Genomic DNA, 19,500 nt, shown 5'->3' with positions numbered 1-19,500 from the left:
TCCGCGCGCCTACCGCCAATTTGCTCGACAGTCTTTAAGAACTTATAAATAAACGTGCGCAATGACATCTCTGGTACGCAAGACTCGGCGAGTGCAAGGCTGAGGAGGCGTCCATAACCTTCTTCCATGAAAGACGCTCGTGAATAGCAGTCGTGCAAGAATGAATGATTGACACACTGGCCGAAGATATTTCTTCTTGTATCCGCGGACCAAACGCCCAGGGCCCATCGCAGTAAAGCCGGCGCCATTCGCCGCGCGTCGGAGTACGGATACAAGCTTTTAGCTGCCCAGCAACAATTTTGGTCTTGGGGGAGAAACAGAAGACAAAGCGCTACAGTGTAGTGGTAGTAACAACATCAGCAGCAGTAGTGTAGTAGTGTAATACTCGCGAAGAGTCTCTGTATTTCCCGCTCGAGATAGTCGTACACAAGCCTTAAGAGGGTCCAGCAGAGCAACGCGGCCGAAGCGGTGCTGTCCCTTGTGGAGCGAGCGAAAGGAGTCGCCGGCCAAGATGCACAGAAGATATTTGTTACGGTATTATTTTCCCAGGTGTCAACTTGGTTAACCTCACGTGTTGCATGTCGTGGTCAACGACGTGACATTTCCTCCTCCACAGACGGCCGAGATCCTCGAGCGGACACCCCAAGCAAGATGTCGATTCGCTTCCATCGTGGGCCCAAGCTGCTGACGATCTTGTACGTTGCCCTTCACCAAGATTTGCTGCCTTAAAGGGAGTCCCCAAGAAGACGCTGACGAGCTCTATGGCGGCGACTTTGCTGCAGCCACGATCCCTCCTCTCGCGCTTCTTCCCAGGTTCTCTCGCTCCTCCAGGCTCGCCGAGCACCTCCTGTGCTGCTCCCTCCCAGCCAAGGCCAGTCGCAGCAGCAGCAGCAGCAGGCTCCCAAAGGGCCAGCGCGCGAGTACCTTGATCGAGCGACAGAGCACGAGCTCGACCACCCGCTCTTTGAGCTCGAGGTCCGTTCCTTCCCTGATGAGAGACCGACGGCAGAGCAGTGGAATCTCATGGGCGAGTACCTCGACAAGCGTAGAAGGACCGACGTCGAGCTACTCAAGGGCGAGCCCGGTCCCTTTGTTGTCGACTGGGAAGGTGGCGCCGTCGAGAGAGACGAGGAGGGTGTCAAAAAACTCCTCGATCGACTTCAGAAGGAGCAAGAGTCTGGCAATAAAGGAACAGGTGCTGGCTCAGGCTGTATCATCTCCTGAACAACAGACTCTGACGAGACAGTCTTTGTAATTTAGGCTGTGTGTAGTATAAACATTTGTGTCGAAGCCCGGGGGAAGTCTCATCCCTCCATTCCCTTTTGATGCGCGACAGCATGTCGCCAGCCTACTCCTCTTCCTCGTCGGACTGCTCCTCAAGGAACTAGGATAGGAGAACAAGAATTTGTGAAATCAGCTTCGAAGTCAGAATACTGCGAGGATGGAACTCAACTCACCTTGACGAGGGGCTCCGTGGCCTTTAGGAATTGCGCCTTGCCTTGGGGCTTGGCACCCTTTTGGGCCCAGTAGAGGATAGCCTGGTCGGAGATGACGTCCTTGTTGTAGAGGACCTTGAGAATGTTGGGAAAAGCCTTCATGAGGCGAGCCTCATCGTAGCAAAAGACCTGAATGGCATTGATGAGGGCGATCTCGCTCTTTGGGTTGGCGCAGACCGTCTCGAGGATGGGCGTGATTTCCTGTGATCAGGCGTCAGCGCACGCACGAAACTCCTCTTGGTCATTATTTCCTTCCAGACTCACAGCCACCTCTCGCAAGGCCTGGCCCTCGACCTGGTCGGCTCGATTGCTCCATTCCTTGCCCGACATGAGGCCCTCCCAGACCAGGGGTGCGAGCTCGTCAAGGGTGAAGCCAGTCTTTGCCCTCTGCTCTTTGAGGAACTCGATGATTTCCTCGACGCTGGTGTTTTCCTCGTCAGCGCTCATCTCCTTGAGACGAGCGACCGTGCTATCGCGGGCATCCCGCTGAGCGCGCTTCTGGAAGTGGTCAGCCACGGGGCCCAGTCCGACCGAGCGGAAGTGGGTGGCAACGAGCCCTGGCTGCGACCGGCGGGTCTGTGGGAAGAACAGGAGCGGGTCCCTGATGCCGCCCTTGCGCAGGCTCGAGCCGAGCTGGTCGGCCGTGCCCTCGGTCAAGTAGGTCCTGAAGACATCCTCGATGAAGCGCAGAGCAGTTTCTGCATCGCAACGTCAGTCAACGTCAGGTCTGTGGCAGCGAGCACGCAGTCAGCGGCAATACTCACCATCCTTGATGAGATGCTCCTTCTGTAGAGTCAAGAGGACGCTAGTCGAGACAAGCGACATGTTGATCATGAGAGCCGTGGCGACAGCAAGCTTTTTGCGCTGTTCCTCCTGGAAACGAGGCAAATACTGGATGATTGCTGACAGGTTCGACTCCTCGAGGGGCTTCTGAAGAAATTTGTAGCCTGCAACATTTGTGAGCTTCTTCGTGTGACCTTTTTCATTCAATAACCAAGAGACAACTCACGGCGGATAACCTTTTCGATGGTATCCACATAGGGCTTCACGTCTTTGACCTCGGTGCTCTTTGCACCAAAGATGCTAAAGGGCGAAAGGGGCGCATCTTCATCCAGATACGAGCCTCCTGGAGCGAGAAGGCCGCCAGTGATGAGAATCTCAAAGAGTTGGTCGCAGTATTTGCGGTATTCGAGGGTATTGCCACCCTTATCGAGCGCAGCTACGTATCCATCAAAATCGTCTTGCGGGACTGTTTCGAGAAACTTGAGGAGCTGATCGCGGAAGGCTGCGTGCGCATGTATTGTCAGCTTCAGCGCCACCCAGTTCACCCAGATCAACTCCGCATTACCCACTTTCGGGCTCAAACTTGGCTTGCGACTTGACGACTCCCTGTTTTGGCCACCAATGAGGCTTAGCAGGCCACTCGCCACCCTGATACTGGGCATATGCGATCGACATACCTTTCTCTGCTTGATTCGAGCACCTGTAAGGGTGGGCTTCTCAGCTTTCGTAGAGGTTGGCGCGGTGGCCGGGGGCGTCGATGTCATGAACAGGCGAGAGGCGAAAGTCGTTTGACTGCTTGTATGGGAAGAGAAAAAAGACTCGATAAGATGGACGAGGACGAAAGAAAGGGAGAAGGTAGCTGCTGGGTAAATTAGCGATCTCTGAGAGAACAAGAGGAAAAAAAGTCTGGTCCCGCGCGCGACACACACACCCACGCTTTAAACGGTGCATCTCTCTCCCACAAGGGAAATGCACAAGCCAGAAGTCGAAGCTTCGCTTTTGGATCTGTCACAGAATGGACTTGGCCTTCTTGAGACCTTAGCACAAGATATGTGGCATTGTACGTGGTCCCCAGAGACGGATATGAGTGGACCGGTAATGCTCAAAAGTACCGTGGCCTTTGTCGCCATCATGATTGACGGGACAGCGAGACACTTTCACGTGATTATCGGTACGCGACTTCCTTCTAGCCTCAAGTCTTACAGGAGCACAGACCGACTCCTCGACCAGATCAACAGGACGATGTCGTACGCCAGTCGGCAGTCGCAGTCCAAAGCGCAAAACGAGGCCAACGCAAAAACCTTACGGGCACTTGTCAAAGTGAGTTTACCTCCTTTCTCCTCGTCTCTCTTAAGAGTCACCGCACATGCTCCGATCCTGACGACCTTTTGCAGCAACCTGAGAACAAGATATGCGCCGATTGTGTGAGTGTTGGCGACATCCCGTCCGCTCGGGAAGATTCACTGATTACGAAATGTCTCTTTAACGTGGTCAGAAACGAAACGGTGAGAGGCGCTCTTGCCATGTCTTTGCTCCATGATACATGCTCTGACTCTGTTTCGTCGCCACGACATTCGTCATTCGCCAGACCCAAGATGGGCGTCATGGAATCTGTGAGTGCATTCACACTCGAATCTTCGCTCATATTCCTACCCCAGCCTGACTCTCTCCAACAGCGGTTGCTTTCTCTGCATCCGATGCTCAGGCATTCACCGGAGCATGGGCACACACATCAGCAAAGGTGAGCTATCCTCGAGATCAGTCGTTGGTAGCAAATCACCTACCTTGTTTCTCGTCTCTCAGTGAAGTCAATCGACCTGGATATCTGGACGCCAGAACAGATGGAATCGATCCAGAAGTGGGGTAACAAACTCTGCAACCTGTACTGGGAGGCTCATCTCAAGGCTGGGCACGTTCCCCCGGAGCACAAGATTGAGAGTTTTATCAGGAGCAAGTACGAGACCCGGCGGTGGGCAAAGGACGGGCCACCGCCGTCAGATCCCAGTGTGCTCGATGGAGGTGCCCCGGTGCCATCGTCCTCCACTACAAGGGGTTCAGGGGTAAGTGTCAGGATAACGATGGAAGGAGCGAGACAAATATGCTAAGAGGAACGACCGTCAGTCTACAAGCCAACCACAGCAGCGTGCTGTTAAGCCGGCTAGCGCCGTCGACCTCTTGGGTGGCGATGCACCACCACCACCTTCGCAAGCTACTACGTCGCTCAGCCAGCCTTCGGCTCGCCAGCCTTCGAATCTGCTAGATGATCCGCCTTCGAACAACGGGCGTACTACTTCTGGCAACATTCGTTCTCCTACGTCACCGCCTGCCCCTGCCGCACCTCCCAAGACCCACACAGCTCCCTCACCGGCAGCAGCGGCAGCGCCCAGTGGTGGGGGCGGAGGAGGCCTCTTCGACCTCGACTGGCACTCTGGGCCAACCTCTCCCCCTGCTGTGAGCTCGCCCACAGGCGGCGCTAAGGGCAAAAACGACATTCTCTCTCTCTTTTCGTCGGCAACTCCTGCTCCAGCGCCTCCTCTACAGCAGCAGCACCAGCAGCAGCAGGGCGGCTTTGGCGGACTGGATGCTTTTGGCGCGATGAACCTGGGAGGGGCTCAGAGTCAAGGTCCTGCCAGAGCAGCTCAAACGCAGAGTAGCAGTGGTCTGTTTAGCACGCAGGACGTCTGGGGAGCTCCGACTTCAGTGCAACAATCGCGGCCACAGGCCCCAACTACCACTACCGCCACCACCACTACCTCTTCTTTCGGAGGAGGGGGTTTCGGGGGAGACGACATTTGGGGAGACATGACCAGCGGCGCCAAGGCCACCGCCACCCCATCCTCAGCGACGACGGCACCGAAGAAGGACGACGCATTCGCCGACATCTGGGGAGACTTCAAGTAAATCCAAGTCCCACATAGGAACCTGCTTTGCTGTCGTCTAATGCCGCGGAAGTTGAAAGTGTTCTCAAAGCCAATACCATCACAAATCTGGTCGCCCCCTCTTCAATTCAGAGGATGAAGCAATAGCATATGATTCTGTTCAAGGACCGAGGGAGAAGAAAAAAAAGGCTATGTCCAGTGTATTTTGACGCTCGTTGATAAGTAAATAGGGAAGGTATCGGGATCTTTGCCTTGGATGACTGAGGTTGACGAGGGTCGACGAGAAGATAGACGTAGCCGAAAGCACGAAAGGAAAGCCAATTAGTGGTGATGAGCCGGAACTACTTTTCCGAAGCCGAGATATTATGAGATGGAGACAAGAGAGAGGCGGACTCAACGCCAGTACGAGTGCGAACCTGCTTGGTGGGTTGCGTACTCGTCGCTGTGCGGTTGTTGGTGCTGCTGGCGAGCTAGGTCAGCAGGGTGTTGTTGTTGGATTGGTGAGGTGTGCTCAATGTTCGAACCCATCGCCGAGACGTCACCCGGGCAAGAGAGTCGGCGGCTGGCATCGACGCCGCCGTAGAAGTCCTGCTGGTGGTGCTGGCCGTGCTGCGAGGCAATGGATGGGCTCGCTGCGCCGATGCCAATCGTCGCCGCTGTCGGCGTCAGAGCAGAGAGGGATGTGGCGGCATTGTGATACACCGACGACGAAGAGTCAGAGCTTGCGGTCAAGGGACGGCGTGTGTAGCGATCGTCGCCACCCGCGTACGAAGAGGTGGACGACGTCGAGGACACGGGCCTTTGCATGTGCTCATACGAGTATGACGAGTGGAATGACGACGAGCTCGTGGGAAGCTGCTCACTAAATGGAGTTCCGCTGAAAGTGGAAGACGTCGACGACGAGGAAGCTCCTGAAGAAGTGCCGAAACCGTGCAGAGGCTGCAGCGAAGAGCCTGGCGTTGCTTGGTTGAAGTTGGCAGAACCATAGCGGGCAGGGCGGTTGGGCATCTTGAACGACGAGTCCTGACCATCGGCATTAATGAGACCTAGGCCGCGATCATCCTGCTCCGAAGAAACCTGGGAGTCGGACGTGACATTCGTCGTCTGTCTTGATCGGAAGCTTCCCTCCCGTTGCTGATCCTTGCCTTCGTCTTGGATGTCCTCCTTGCCATCGTCTCTCCTACTCGAAGACGATGAACCAGCAGACTTGGTTTGGCCAGACGCCTCCTTCTTGGCGACTGCCTTTGCCTTAGCTCGCCGGTTCTGAAACCAGATCTGGACAGCTCGGAGGGGCATGTCCAGCTGCTCAGACAGCTGTTTCCTCATCGAAGCTGTGGGTTTAGGATTCTCTAATGTCGAGACTCAGTGCTCTGTTCGGCATTGTCCCTAAGGATGCAAGAGACTCACCACTGAAGGTTCCCTCAAGGACTTTGAATTGAGTCCTGGTCGTGCGCCTGCGGTGCTTGACTTCAAAGGGGTTAAAGTATTGTGCCCGAGTGTCTTGTTGGAAGCCGTAATTCGAGGCATAGTGTGGATGGTGCGGATAATGTTGACCTCCAGCGGACGAGGAAGAGGACTGGCTGCCTCGCAATTGAGACGATGGCTGCTGAGCTGGAAAGTGAGAGCTGTATGCATTGGGTACGCCCATTGCCGTTGCCGACCCTGCGTCCAGATCTCCTGCTCGAGCCACATATGAAGAAGAAGTCGCAGGAGCTGTGCCATTATTGGCTCCAAAGTACGACTGGCCCCCACTTTCACCCGTGCCGAGCCCGTAATAATGAGGCGCATCTTGCTGGTAGGCGCTTGCGCTGCTGAGAGCGCTGTTGGACGAGCCGAGATTGTTCAGTGACCCGTACGAAGACGCAGTCGAAGGCATTCCGGCCCCCACGCCAGTACTGTAGGACGTTGAAGAAGGGATTCTGTGGCCCTGCATGACGTTTGCTCCCCGATACATGGCGTCGTTGTCACTGGGGCTATGCTCGAGTGTTGGCGAGGTTGTCGGCGTGTGATCGTGCGACGAAGAAGCTGGGTAAGGCTGGCTATGTTGGTGATGATGGTCGGACCAGGCTCCTGGAAGGCCTGAGCTGGTCGTAGTATTGTTTCCGATGCCGCTGTTTCCAGAACCCCAGCTAGAGTAGTGTTGGGGAGCGCTGAAGTGACTCAGTTGTCGACCATCTCTCGGGGAAGTGTAATTCGAATAGGGATTGGCACCGTCGCCTCCGCCGTTGCCGCCGGTATTGTGTTGCATGTGGTGGTGGTTGAGCGAGATCGATCCACCGAGCTGAGTCTGAAGACTGCTGGCTAACATAATCTGACTGAAGAGTACGCGGGAAGGTGAGGATGGAGAGGAGGAGGCGAACAAGAGAAGAAAGGAGTCCGCGACAGGTAGACGTCGAATGAATGTGAGGAGAGGGTGAGATTTATAACCCGATCGTGCGTCCGGAGAGGGCCAAGAGAAGAAACGACCGCACGGCAACGGTCTGTTCCCGCCTTGTAAATTCTTCCAAGACAACGGCTCCGACGATGATGGTCTCTGGAGGAGGAAAGGGAGCGGAGGGGTGTCTCAGAGTTGCAGCTACGGGCCTCCGCTGGCTCCGCAAGACCACAAGCAAGCCGGGCTCTCCTTAAGCTGCCCGCCCGTTTTTTTAAGCCAGAAGGGTGTACACGAAAAGAAGGGAGGTCACCCTCCCTTTGCCTTTTCTTCGCCTTTGACACGATGTTCTAAAGGCTCGGTCCGTGTGCCCGGCCAACCTGGTTGGGGGCGCTACAATGCACAAGCAAGCTAATTAGACTACGAACAGATCATCACGCAGAAATCTCCCTCTCTGCCTTTCGACGTCTGTGAATGCTATCTATCTCTCGGTCAGCTCTGGGTGTCTCGCCTGAGTGCTAAGCACCCGTAGCCCACAGGAAGGTTTTTTTTTCTCCTGGTCCTTAGCTTGACAACGCGTAGGGGACCCGGCTTCTCCGCTGCTCAATCTTGAGACATTCAAGTAGTGAAAAGAGGACAGGCCTGGGGCCTTCAAACTAAAAAGAGGAGCTGAACTTGTTTATTTGGCGCTAGGGTTTGCATGTTCTCGGGGAGTTTCGCAGCATCTAATGCTGCAGCAGACTGCAATACAGGTGACCACAGGGAAGAGGGGGCATTTGATTTACTCAGGGAGCCTTCACCATCGAAGAAGCAAAATCCCAAATGGGATGGTCCGATCTGGCCGCACATGCATGTCTCGAAGCCCAAACAAAGGTGGCGAGCTACTGCATTTCTCTGCACAAGTGCAGGCGCCCCCACCGTCGCCATCATAGAGGCAAATTCGCAGCTGGTGGCTCACAAAGTGGTGCTACTACTTCGATTGCCGTATCCAATCAAAATTCTGCGGGTCATTTTCGATCCTATCCATCTTTCAGCTTAGCGTCGCGGACTCTGAAGAGCCGTTTGCTATCCGTCACACCCGCTCTTATGAGGAGAGATAAAAGTGTGTGCATATCGCTCCCTTCTCCGTCCACTGCATCTACGGTGTGTGCACAACCTACTAGCCTTGCCCCTCCACTCCAATGTAGTACTTCTCCCACAAACCCACCTCACCTCTCGGCCTGCAGCAGCCCTCCACAAAATGCTTGCAGCCACGTCTTAGATTTGCTCCTCGGAGGCCGAACTATCAGAAATACTCGAGATAAATGAGACTAAGAAGGCAAGGAGGTGGCGGATCCGGGCCGTTCGGCTTGCTGGCGTCTTGGCTGCCTCTTTCTGAATGCTCTTCCATGAGATGGCCAAGAAGCGGCGTTTGCAGCCCGCCGTGCCGTGTCTTGCCTCTGCGGGAACGGGAGCGGGAGCAAACTTGAATGAAAGAGACCCCCCCAAAGTCGTACACTACTACACTACAATAACTGTCACATAAGATCACTGCTAACCTTGCGATAAGGTCGGTGACGATAATCAGGAAAAATAGAGCAGGAAAGGCGTGTCTCTAGACTGGCGCCAGACCAATCTGGCGAAGGGTGCAGAGACAGGACGACACGGGAAATGGGCAATCGTAAGTTTGTTTTCATTTGGTAGGAAAATAAATCCGTGATCGATAGATTGGTTTAGAGGCTTAGCGTTTAAGCGATCAAACGACGACGGCCTCTAGCTCCTTTTCGAGAGAAGAAGAAAGTCTGCGGGAACGTGCTCAACTCTGTCAATCTTAGCTTCCTTCGGCCTTAGCTTTTGAAGAAAGGCCAGACGGGTCCGGGCAAGACGGTTGCGACGCTAATCTTTCACATGAAACCCGAAGCCTTGCGAAGGACAGTAGTAGTACATGTACTACCCCTTCTGTTATTAGTGTAGTTGTGGTGTAGTGTGCGAGATGAGTCCGAGTCTAGACTTCTAACACTGAGGCCGCTAGGCTCGATGTTCTTGGTCTGATTTGGGTCTGAGCTGCGATTGACGCTATCGTCAATTTTCTCTCGTACGGGTAAACTTGGACTAAGTGTCCATTGTTGGGCTTCCCTGCTTTGATGAGTCTTGCCCGAACGAAGGGATCATTAAAGCAGATGTGACAAGCCCGACGGCGGATCATCTGCAAGACGCGATACTATCAGTAAATTCTGCGTGATCTTATGGCAAGGGACCTCGTTTCTGACCCTCATGTTGCTGGCAGCATGGTGTCCCACAAGTCTCGGCAGAGCTATGTGAGACTTTCGGCATGACATCTTCCAGTCGGAGCTCGAATGACAGCGAACTCTCATTCTACGAATGAGACAAGACTTCTTGCCGGATGCTCCTGGCCACCTTGTGTCTCTTCGTCGACTCCCATCATGCTAACAGTTGGTCACGTCAAGGCTCGGCTTTTGGTTGAGGTCTCTAGATGATTTCCACCTCTGGAGCTCTAGACTCGGGCTGGAGCTGCTTGCAACATGCACGCTAAAAGTAGACCAGAAACCTCTTTTAGTGCAACTTGGAGCGCGGCTCTCCTTGAAGTATGATCTTCTTCGGTGTCGGCCTTCGAGCTCAGGCCATTTGTGCTCCCGAGCGTTTGAGGTCTTTTTGTGTAATTCTCGGACTGATCGCCGAGCGAACAGGTTGTCGCCAGCTTGCGTGCGATAATCACCATTTTTGATGCTCAGAAAGCGTTTCCCAGAAAGGCCCTCACTTGCCGTCCGCTCAACGAGGACAGAATAGCGATGATTTCTTTTCTTTTGGTCAGTGATGCCTCCTTCAACCATTAGCGAAAAGTGGGTTCCCTCGGATTATTGGGTCGTGGTCGTCGTCAGGCGCATGCAGGACTCGGTCAGATTCGCTACTGAGCAACTGCGTCCATCGGTATCTTGCGTCTTTCCGTGGCTTCTTCGACTCGAGGGTCCAGTACAAGAAAGTGACGACGGCGAGCGGCCCCTGTTACGAGGGACTGCGTGTTTGAAGGACAGAAAAGAAAGGTCGAAGAAGAGCGTTGAAGTATTCGTCGTCTACTCGCGTGTCAGGCATGGCTAGAAGTAGAAGCTTTGACGCCTTTCAAACTGGGTTGACGAGTATCGAAGAGACTCTACACTGGCCATCTGAAACGCACAAGCTCTTCGACAGCTTGCAGGGAGCTTTGGAATGCTCCTGGGCACGACAGTGGTGAGTCGAGTCAAGCTCTCAGGTAATATGAAGACACTTTTGGTTGAGGTTTTCCGGCCGAAGAACGGAATACAAGGTGTTGGACGGGCTCGTATTAGCTCACTGTAGTAGCCAGACAAATGAAGGAGGGGGATCAAAGACAATGCTTTTGCGCGAAGTCAATGTGTCCTCTGGACGTTCTCGATGGCTTTGCTCTCGTCACGGTAAAGTCTTGTGCTGTGAAGGTCGCGTCTTGCTCCCCTTCTCCACTAGCCCTCGGCCGACGCGGAACCTTTTTTCCTGAATCCATTAAAACGCCTCTTTTGGACAAGAAGCAAAAGGCACCGTCACTCCTCCCTACCATCACATCTGTCCGAGCATCATGGAGGTCGACCTCGCGCCTTCGGCAGCGGGGGTGTCACACCAGATGGTGCAGGACGGGTCGTCGGCTGGTTTGACACCAGTCTCGGCTCCATCCACCGTCGAGAGGCTCCCTGCCGCCCACTCAGCAGCATTTCTGTCACGGTCAGGCGAGGAGGCACCACCTCTGCCATCCGTAGAGCCAGGGTCCGACACGCCGCTAGACTCACATACCCCTAAGTCATCAACCCCAGCCCCCGAAATGAAGAGGGAGAGGGAACGGCGAGTGATGCCAGTCAGGCTGCGACGAGTCTCGAATCTGTTGGCCGGAAGTAAGCTCGATGATGACCTGCCAGGCTCCTCATCTAAGCTCGGTGAGTCGCAGAACAGTGATCGATACTCGGAGTCCAGACCCGCTAAAGTTCCATTACTCTCTCTCTCTTATCCCGGTAGAGGGCTACGTGCTGCCTGCAACGGCGACCATCTTTCTGACGACCGATGAAACTGTGGACACGGTACCTTACGAGAACCCTCTCCTGGACCAGGATGGCGCGTTGAGCCTCTTTGCCGACCCGGAGATGGCCAAGGCCTGCAGAGAGCGTCAGCTCATCGAGACGCCCGAGTTCAAAGCAAGGGACGATACGGAGCTGATGGGCAAGACGCGGTCCATTAGATCTCAGGTAAGTAAGACCCTTCAACACAGCAGAGAGACTCTAGGCTCACTGTGCGTGCTGCAGGAGGATACGTCGGACGCTGCGTACGAAAGGAGGCACCGACGGCATGATAACCTGGAGAAGAAGCAGCGCAAACTCGAGAAGGAGGGGCTTGTCAGGGACCGAGCCAAGGTCGAAAGACGCGTCAAGGAACTCAGGGATGCCGATCCGCGCTCACTGATGTGGCTTCTCGAAGCCCGAGAGAAGCAACGACAGGGCGATGCTGCTCCGATGCCAGCCTCCGACACTTCAGCAGCCGAAGGCGCTGCCGCTCGAGGCAAGGTCGAGGATGCCGGGGCACTAATGGCCAAATTGGAGCGCGTCAGGGCTGAGCTTCTCGAGGAAGCAAACGAGCTGCTCAAGAGGTACGATGCTCTCTTGCCAAATGTGAACGAAAATCCGGTCCCTGGACGAGGCGAAAAGAGGAGAAGGGTACAAGGCGAGGAGGGGAGCGGCGCCGACGACAGCGATCATGGACGACCGGCGCATACAGGCCGCAAATCACTCGTCTCCCTGGGTAAGAGGCCAGAGAAGCACGACCAAGGACCGGTGTCCAAGGTCAAGTCAGCTTCTGCATCCGCCCAGGTGCGTCGAAGCGTTTCTGCATCCTCGCCCTCTGCCTCTGGACCCGACCGTGCCAATCTGCCACATTCTCGCTACCTACATTCTCCGGCATCGCCTGTCGCTGGTGCTGAAAAGGGAAAGGCGATCGCAAAGAAGGGCCGGTCATCTTCTGCTGGAGCATCGCCCAAGATTCGGCAACATTTCAAGCCCGAGGACGGCAGGGTTCGCGCGGAGACGACGTACGCCAACATCCACGCGCGTACGTCTGGAGGTCGCTTTGCGCCCAAGAGCGCACTGGTGCCTGGCGCAGAGGGAGCCGCGCCCACCGCACCAGCAGCGAAGCGCGGGCCACGCAAAAGCAAGGATGGCCAAACGCCTACGGCAAGAGGCTCGGCGAGGCGCAAGTCGATGGAGGCGATGAAGAAGGCAGCAGCAGAGCCCAAAAAGAAGCTCCAGAAAGTCAAGCTGATTTTCAACAGACGGGGCAACAGGGGACAAGAAGAGGGTGTCAAGCTGGAGGATGACGAGGACGAGGAGGACAACACTGTTGCTGGTCCGTCGTCGGCAGCTTCAGTCAACGCTCAACCGCCTGCCCTCACGCTGGAAGAGGCGCAGGCTCTCTTTGCGCAAGACATGAGCGACGACGAAGACGCAGACGCCGATGCCGACGGTGAAGACGACATGGGCATCAAGAAGAGCGAGGATCTTTGATGTGCTTTCATTCTCTCCTCGAATTCTCTTCGTCCCCCGTCCTCTCTCTTTCGCTCATGTGCTTCCCCTCTGTCCTGTCCTTTCTCAGTCTGTCATGAGCATCGGAACACACGATGGAAAATATTTATAGCGAATGTCGCTATCTCATGGTCTACATGCGCGTTCGCCTTGGCTTTAGCTGAGCCCGTTGGCCAGCCTCGTCCTTGGCAAGGTCGAGCTCGGTCCAGTGAGGGAAGAGATACGGAAGCTTTGACGGGTCGAGGTGGGGCCAGCGGTCCTTGATGGCACCCATGACTGCCTCATAGACGACGACGTAGCCCTTTGGCTGGATATGAAGGCCGTCTGCGTCTAGAAGCTCGTCTCGAGGCACAGGGCTGTTGATGAAAGCCTGTTGCATGTCGACGAACGACACGTCGGGGTGTCCGTGCAGATCCCTTGCTGCGGGCGAAGCGAGTGACTTGATGACATCAATGTAGGGCTGCTTGGTTGCTGGGTTCTTGTGTCCCTCGTTTACGCCTCCGAGCACCGTTCCAGGCGTCAGGAGGAGGACCGGCGAGGCGTGGAGTTGCGAGAGGATCCAGGCGAGGTTGGACCGGGTCTCTTCTAGGGGGATCTGTGAGAATGTGTCGAGTGTATGAATGGAAAGATGAGCGCAATGATCAGAGCGAGCATACCACGAGGCGCACGCACATGCTGGCGGTTGCCTGCTTCTATGGAGTCATTCGTGCCAAACCAGATGATGACGAGCTTCGGCGGCCGGCGCTGCGAAGCTGCAGTAAAGACTAGCGGAAAGAGAACCTTTGCTGTCGGTGAGGCGGACTGCTTCAGCATGGCACCGAGCCCACCGGCGAAAAGAGACAGAGAGGAGCTTCACCTTGACGAGTCGTGTATCCAGAGAAGCCCCTTCCGATGACTGCGCCCAAGTGTCAGAGGCCTCTATTGGAAAGAACAAGGTAAGAAATCCGAAAGAACTCACTGTCGAGCTTGCGTTCGTATGCCGTTCGCAGCTTGGCCACGAAGCCCTTTTCCTCTGCCTGCTGCACCAGGCTGTCGCCAAAGCAGACGATACTGTCGTACAGGTCCGGATTGACGCTCATTCTATACTCGTGGTCCTCGACCTTTCTATATGCACCGCGCTCTCGGCGTTCTAGCAGATCGCCAGGCAGCAGCAATGGCCCGGCGGGTGGGGGGACTGCAAAGTGGAGAAAGCATCCAATCAATTTAGAATTGACGCCACGTGGTCGCTCATGACTCCAGAGCCCTTCTGATGACGATGATGAGGGGGGAGTATTATTGCACTCTTATCGTCACCATCGCTCGAGGAAAAATAGGCACATCTTGAATCCGCTCATTCCGCCAGATCATCACCACTCCGCGCCCACAGAACGTGGCAGCATAACAGTAAGGCAACACCGACACCGGGGCTCCCTTCCCTTTTCGCAAAGCACCGAAAGGCAAAGGGCCAAAGCGAGGACCCACAAAAGTGCAAACCTAAAAAGGGAATTGGGCGGAGGGCTTTTCTTGTTCCGCCCCCTTCCTATTGAAACCCAATTCTGTGCAACAGACCCCCCGAGAGGGAGAAAGAAAGAGGCAACGGAGACAAGCGAGAAGAAAGGAGGAAAAGCTCCGGGAGACCGCCAGACCATATGAGCACCGCTTTCAGCTCAAGTCGATATTCCCAGTTCAGCGATTCGTCGACCAAGAAGGAGCTATCCTCGTCCCTCGTCTTCGTCGCCGTCGTCGTCGTCATTGCAATCGTTGCCTCGAGTACACCCCCATCTGACATCGCGTCATTCTAGAAGGGTGCAGAGAGAGCGACCGGGTGCGCAGCACTAGCGGGAGAGGCGGGTCGTCCCAGCAGCCGCGGCCGGCGCTTCGACGATGCCACCACCGCACTTTACCTCGTCGAGCCAGGCCGCGCCCACAGCGACAGGCGGCCAGAGTGGAACAGGCGCCGGCTTGGGCGCCAGCGCTGGTGCAGGGCTCGGATCTGGAGCGGGGCCAGGAGGATCGGGGGCCAACAGTAGCTGGACGCTGGCCGAGCTGCCCAAGACGCAGCGACATCTGGTCAGAGAGGCCCTCCTGCACATCAAGACTGCCCTCGTCACCGACAATGACGACGACTCGGCCTTGCATGCCGCACCAGCCGCGTTCCAGGCAATCGACAAGATCGTAAACGATGCCACATTGCGGCAGCTGCGCCGCAAGGCTACCGAAGGTGGGGCCAAAGCGAAAGGTGCGGCCGGAGAACAGAGCACAGGCTCGCAGGCGCCGCCAATGTCCTCTTCGTCATCAGCAACTGCGAGCGGACAGGCTGGTGCCCCTTCTACATCTGCCTCGGGAACAGCTGCGACAGCATCAGCATCAGCAACAGCATCAGCAACAACAGCAGCAACAGCGACGGCAGCAACGACGGCCGAGGCCAACCTGCCCAAGCACGTCTCACATGTGCTCAGCAGCTCCCTGTTTGACATCTTCAGCGACAGCATGGACCAGAACTCGCTCAGCCGCAACCAGCTTCTCGTCGAGTTCCTCCATGCCCTCCACACCATTCTCGAGCCGAGGTGCATTGTGCTGGAGTGGTGGGACGTGGTGCTGAGGCCGATGCTCAAGAACCCAAAGTGCCACGTCTCTGTCGCTGCCTGCGCCCGTGAGCTCGTCGTCTGGGCTATGACACAGACGCCAGCCAATGCGTACGTCGACGAGTCTCCGCCTTCGGCCATCTGGCCCCCACCGCAGGGGGCCTCTGTCTCGGGCGACTACTCCGAGGTCAGGACATCGAGAAAGCCCGGCGACGCACCTTACCCATCCTCGTCAACTCGCTCGACCTCAGTCCATCGTTCGACGTCGAGCCAGGGCGCAGACGATCCTATCCCTGCCGCCTTTGTCCTGCCCAAGCGAGGACCGGGGGCGGCAGACCCACTGCGGCGCTTCACACAACGCATCTTTGACCTATACACCTCCGAGGCCACCTCGGCAGGCAGGAACCTGGAGGACGTGGAACGAGAAGGGGCAGAAGAGGACGAGGAGGATGAGGATGAGGATGAGGACGAGGAGAAGGAAGAGCGAGACCACCATCAGCAGCAAGGAAAAGAGCAGGAAAAGGGAGGCAGCAGCGACGATCAGCAGCGAGACGCCGATCTTGTGGGCACCACCTGGAAGGGTAACTTGGAGGCCATCCTGCTCACCTATGGCGACGAAAAGGCAAAACCTTTCTTCCACCATCTCTCCGAGTCCTACCTCGACCCCGCCGCGCGCTTGCCTATCCTGCTCCTCCTCACAATCTTCTTGCGCATACACTCCGTGCACACATACTACATCATCTCGACGCCCCTCGTTCGCATGCTCGTCCTCAGCTTGCAGCTCGACACGAGCAGGACCAGCACCTCGCTCGGTCTGACGGCCCTCGTCATGCTCCTGCCACACATTCCAAATTGGCTTGCCAATGGCGGAGCAGGGGGCTTGCCAGCCCTACTCAGCATCTTTGCCAGGGTGGTCGACTGGAGGCGCCTTGGTCCGGGATGGGAGGAGAGGCAGGAGGCGCAAGAGACCGGCGAGGACGAGGGATGGGTTGTCAACGACCGACTTGCGAGGAGGCTTCACATCCGAAAGGGCATCGATTGGAAAAGACTGGGTGAGTCAGCGGACAGAGAGACAGAGAGACAGAGAGACATCAAAGGTACATGCATGTTGACACCTTGCTTCAGACTCGAGCTTTGATACGGCTCCGACAGCCCCTCCAGATGCTGGCCGCTTCTTCACGGTCCTCTATGGCATCTTTCCGTGCAACGTCGTGCGCTTCCTACGGGCGCCCATCGATTACCTTCGCAAGGCAGAGTGTCCCACGCCGCTCGAGGCTGACTGGGAAGACGTCATCGATGAGGTTTCCGTCCAGCACAAGTCAGCTCCCATCCTTCGACGGCATTTACTCCACCCTGCATTGATTGAGCTCGACGCTGAAAAGGAGATCAGCGACAAGCAGCGATGGAGCGACCACGACGCCGCCAACATTGCCGCGGAATGCACCTCGCTCGATCTCGGTCACATGGCGGGTAATGAGCCGGGAGGCGATGTCGGTCTCTTTGCTCAGCCGGGCTCCGCTGTCGAGGATCGCACTGTCTTGCTGGATCGCTTCCTCAGTGCATGGGACCCTCTCGACCTGGCTGGCGGACAGAAGCCATCGTCGATTGAGCAGGTCCTGCTGCAGCGTGGCGGAGGCGGAGCGAGCATCGGAGAAACCCTCATTGGCGGCATCGAGGACGACTTGGCACGACAGCACGCCAATCTATCACCGAGAGCGAGCATCCTGCAGCATCCCAGCAGCAATGATGGGCGTACCAGGCGCTTCTCCCGGCAGCGCTCTCGATCAGAGATTGTCAGCCAACAAGGCCGGAATGCGCTTCGCGCCGAGCTGCTTGCGGAAGGAGAGACGCTCCGGGCAGGGCGAGCGGGAACACCTGCAGCTTCCTCGCCTCAGCCTCTTGGTCGTCGCCGCGATCCTTCGGTGCACTTTTCGCCGAACCTCGAGGCACCTCAGCACCACCGTCGTCGTTCGCCACGTGGAAGTCGAGCGACGTCGATGACAAGCCAAGACGGCAGCCGACCTTCAACGGGGAGCAACATGGATGGCATCTTTGCCTCGTACTTGCCCCTGCGTTGGCGCGTTGAAGCAGCAGCTGCGAGCCGTGCATTTCCCAATGCGCCCTCCACCCCCATGACAGAGGACAGGGTGTGGTCTGGGAGCGAGGGCAAGATGAGCAGGTCGACCTCGCAGCGATCGAATGTCGGGGGTACACCGATCTCTTCGCCTGCTGGTCACATGCCGCGCGCTTTCCCGGCACCTCGCAGCAATCTGGCCTCGGCCATCATGTCGCCGGCGAGCTCGGCGGAGTCAGGCGCAGACAACAGCAGCCCTTCGAGACGGCCCCTTCCCCCAGCGGCAATGTCTGCACAAGGATCCTTTTCTTTGCCGCCTTCTCCGATCAATCGAGCGCACGGGCATCCAGCTGCTGCACCCGCATCGATGACGCCGTCCAAATTGGAGAGAAATCGATCAGGATCCATCTCGTCGGTCCTGTCCTTGGCCAATGGCGTCTCTGAGAAGAACCTTTCAACCGCAGCAACAGCAACAACAACGACGACGCCGACACCGCTGCGACTACATCACGAAGCCCCTTCCTCCAGCTCTTCCTCGGCTTCGTCGTCCTCGCTCGTGGCACCTACCGCTTTGATGAGACGAGCGTCGGCCGAGGGGGGTCCTACCCCTCTTCAACAGATCCAGGCTCTGCAAACGTCGCCGCCTGCTGCTGCACGCATGACGTCCTCGTCTCGTGCGCAATTGTACAAGGAGCTCAAGTACCTGCAGAGCGAGAACTTGATGCTTCGCAAGGAGCTCAACTACGAAATGGCCCTCAAAGATCAGCATGTACAGCACATGGGCCGTCTGCACCGCGACAAGTTCAACGACACGGCACTAGAGGCCGAGAGACAGAACCTGTACCAGACTGTGCGGAGCTTGCGGGGCCAGCTGAGTGCGCTGCAGGCCTCGACGGAGCGGCAGCGCAGCGAGGCGGCGACGATCAAGACGCGCCATGCGGCATGGGAGGCCGAGCTCAACGGCAAGCTCAAGCAGTATCGCGAAGAGCGAAAGACGTGGACGTCGGAGTCGAGGCGGCTGAGGAGCCAGCAGGACGAAGACGCGATGCGCATCCGCCAGCTCGAGGCTGAGCTCGAGGATACGGGCAGGGAGATGGTCGAGATGAGGGAGAAGCTGGGCCTCCAGACGCGAGAGGTCGGCAGGGTCAACGAGTACAAGGAGCGGGCGAGGAAGCTGGAAGAGTGCCTGAGATACTGGGGCGAGGATGTGGAGAGGTACGAGGAGCAGCGGAGAGAGGTCGAGGTGCTCTGGAGCCGGTGGGGACAGATGGAGGAGGTCCTCAGCGCCGCCGACGGGCAGGTCGAGGCGCTGAGGGACCAAGTCGAGCAAATGGAAGCTAGAAACGAAGCGCTGGAGAGAGATTTGCGGGACATCCGGCACAAGCAGAGTCTGCGCGACGTCGAGGGAAGTAGGGACAGCCACGAAGGTGCGACAAAGGAGAAGCGACACGGGGACGAGGGCATAGAAGAGGGAGACGGTGAGGCGGCAGAGAGGGAAAAGCTCAAGAGAAAGGTAGAGGCCCTCGAAATGCAGCTGCTAGACCTAAAGGCAGGCGAAGAGGAGCGCCTCGCGCAGAGGCTGTACCAAGAGAGGAAAAAGTGGGTAGAGGCGGGGCCGCGACATGCCGCAGTGGTTGCGCCGCAATCAGGAGACGGGGGAGAGGCATTGACGGAAGAGCGTCAAGTCCTCGATCACGAGATTCAACCTTTGGATCTCGGATCGCCTCGGCTCCAGGAGTAAACGAGCAAAGCAAACGGAAGCA

General features: G+C 56.7%; 8 protein-coding genes across 8 annotated transcripts; 4 read left to right on the top strand and 4 right to left on the bottom strand.

The window, feature by feature from the left end:
• Positions 1-651: 651 nt before the first annotated feature.
• FA10DRAFT_301687 (hypothetical protein) lies at positions 652-1,224 on the top strand (the record flags this gene model as incomplete). The annotated part of the gene is made up of 2 exons (XM_025525017.1): positions 652-695; positions 783-1,224. 2 exons carry the CDS (start codon positions 652-654, stop codon positions 1,222-1,224), a joined length of 486 nt encoding a protein of 161 aa, XP_025377625.1.
• FA10DRAFT_266905 (ARM repeat-containing protein) lies at positions 1,214-3,105 on the bottom strand. Its single transcript, XM_025521696.1, has 7 exons — positions 2,957-3,105; positions 2,849-2,885; positions 2,506-2,781; positions 2,261-2,443; positions 1,761-2,194; positions 1,458-1,697; positions 1,214-1,384 (listed from the first exon to the last, which is right to left on the bottom strand). The coding sequence occupies exons 1-7, from the start codon at positions 3,041-3,043 to the stop codon at positions 1,349-1,351; spliced, it is 1,293 nt and encodes a 430-aa protein (XP_025377624.1). The 5' UTR covers positions 3,044-3,105; the 3' UTR covers positions 1,214-1,348.
• A 416-nt stretch (positions 3,106-3,521) lies between these two features.
• FA10DRAFT_301685 (ArfGap-domain-containing protein) lies at positions 3,522-5,180 on the top strand (the record flags this gene model as incomplete). The annotated part of the gene is made up of 7 exons (XM_025525016.1): positions 3,522-3,599; positions 3,674-3,703; positions 3,775-3,784; positions 3,868-3,892; positions 3,956-4,020; positions 4,083-4,339; positions 4,401-5,180. 7 exons carry the CDS (start codon positions 3,522-3,524, stop codon positions 5,178-5,180), a joined length of 1,245 nt encoding a protein of 414 aa, XP_025377623.1.
• Positions 5,181-5,532: 352 nt separating this feature from the next.
• On the bottom strand, positions 5,533-6,022 carry FA10DRAFT_266903 (hypothetical protein). Its single transcript, XM_025521695.1, has one exon. It carries the CDS (start codon positions 5,963-5,965, stop codon positions 5,552-5,554), a length of 414 nt encoding a protein of 137 aa, XP_025377622.1. The 5' UTR covers positions 5,966-6,022; the 3' UTR covers positions 5,533-5,551.
• Positions 6,023-11,061: 5,039 nt separating this feature from the next.
• FA10DRAFT_112804 (hypothetical protein) lies at positions 11,062-13,398 on the top strand. Its single transcript, XM_025517878.1, has 3 exons — positions 11,062-11,467; positions 11,547-11,773; positions 11,831-13,398. The coding sequence occupies exons 1-3, from the start codon at positions 11,116-11,118 to the stop codon at positions 13,079-13,081; spliced, it is 1,830 nt and encodes a 609-aa protein (XP_025377621.1). The 5' UTR covers positions 11,062-11,115; the 3' UTR covers positions 13,082-13,398.
• FA10DRAFT_266900 (SGNH hydrolase) lies at positions 13,185-14,265 on the bottom strand. Its single transcript, XM_025521694.1, has 4 exons — positions 14,058-14,265; positions 13,956-13,994; positions 13,772-13,884; positions 13,185-13,694 (listed from the first exon to the last, which is right to left on the bottom strand). The coding sequence occupies exons 1-4, from the start codon at positions 14,176-14,178 to the stop codon at positions 13,233-13,235; spliced, it is 735 nt and encodes a 244-aa protein (XP_025377620.1). The 5' UTR covers positions 14,179-14,265; the 3' UTR covers positions 13,185-13,232.
• A 90-nt stretch (positions 14,266-14,355) lies between these two features.
• On the bottom strand, positions 14,356-14,845 carry FA10DRAFT_112807 (hypothetical protein). Its single transcript, XM_025517879.1, has one exon. It carries the CDS (start codon positions 14,725-14,727, stop codon positions 14,446-14,448), a length of 282 nt encoding a protein of 93 aa, XP_025377619.1. The 5' UTR covers positions 14,728-14,845; the 3' UTR covers positions 14,356-14,445.
• Positions 14,846-14,962: 117 nt separating this feature from the next.
• FA10DRAFT_301681 (hypothetical protein) lies at positions 14,963-19,478 on the top strand (the record flags this gene model as incomplete). Its single annotated transcript, XM_025525015.1, has 2 exons — positions 14,963-16,715; positions 16,789-19,478. The coding sequence occupies 2 exons, from the start codon at positions 14,963-14,965 to the stop codon at positions 19,476-19,478; spliced, it is 4,443 nt and encodes a 1,480-aa protein (XP_025377618.1).
• Between the last annotated feature and the right edge of the window lie 22 nt (positions 19,479-19,500).

The sequence above is a fragment of the Acaromyces ingoldii genome (assembly GCF_003144295.1).
Source record: "Acaromyces ingoldii strain MCA 4198 unplaced genomic scaffold FA10scaffold_3, whole genome shotgun sequence".
Classification (NCBI taxonomy): Eukaryota; Fungi; Basidiomycota; class Exobasidiomycetes; order Exobasidiales; family Cryptobasidiaceae; genus Acaromyces; species Acaromyces ingoldii.
This window is presented reverse-complemented; position numbering and strand designations above follow the sequence as displayed.

What these genes read in the sequence shown, in the direction of transcription:
- FA10DRAFT_266905 (XM_025521696.1), bottom strand. Translation starts at nt 3,043, where the DNA reads ATGACATCGACGCCCCCGGCCACCGCGCCAACCTCTACGAAAGCTGAG. An exon ending in AGCCAAGTTTGAGCCCGAAA is followed by an intron (nt 2,782 to 2,848) that starts GTGGGTAATGCG and finishes ATGCGCACGCAG; the next exon opens with CCTTCCGCGATCAGCTCCTC. An exon ending in AGGCCTTGCGAGAGGTGGCT is followed by an intron (nt 1,698 to 1,760) that starts GTGAGTCTGGAA and finishes GCCTGATCACAG; the next exon opens with GAAATCACGCCCATCCTCGA.
- FA10DRAFT_266903 (XM_025521695.1), bottom strand. Translation starts at nt 5,965, where the DNA reads ATGCAAAGGCCCGTGTCCTCGACGTCGTCCACCTCTTCGTACGCGGGT.
- FA10DRAFT_112804 (XM_025517878.1), top strand. Translation starts at nt 11,116, where the DNA reads ATGGAGGTCGACCTCGCGCCTTCGGCAGCGGGGGTGTCACACCAGATG. An exon ending in AGGCTCCTCATCTAAGCTCG is followed by an intron (nt 11,468 to 11,546) that starts GTGAGTCGCAGA and finishes TTATCCCGGTAG; the next exon opens with AGGGCTACGTGCTGCCTGCA. An exon ending in CGCGGTCCATTAGATCTCAG is followed by an intron (nt 11,774 to 11,830) that starts GTAAGTAAGACC and finishes TGCGTGCTGCAG; the next exon opens with GAGGATACGTCGGACGCTGC.
- FA10DRAFT_266900 (XM_025521694.1), bottom strand. Translation starts at nt 14,178, where the DNA reads ATGAGCGTCAATCCGGACCTGTACGACAGTATCGTCTGCTTTGGCGAC. An exon ending in TGGATACACGACTCGTCAAG is followed by an intron (nt 13,885 to 13,955) that starts GTGAAGCTCCTC and finishes CCTCACCGACAG; the next exon opens with CAAAGGTTCTCTTTCCGCTA. An exon ending in AAGCAGGCAACCGCCAGCAT is followed by an intron (nt 13,695 to 13,771) that starts GTGCGTGCGCCT and finishes ACATTCTCACAG; the next exon opens with ATCCCCCTAGAAGAGACCCG.
- FA10DRAFT_112807 (XM_025517879.1), bottom strand. Translation starts at nt 14,727, where the DNA reads ATGGTCTGGCGGTCTCCCGGAGCTTTTCCTCCTTTCTTCTCGCTTGTC.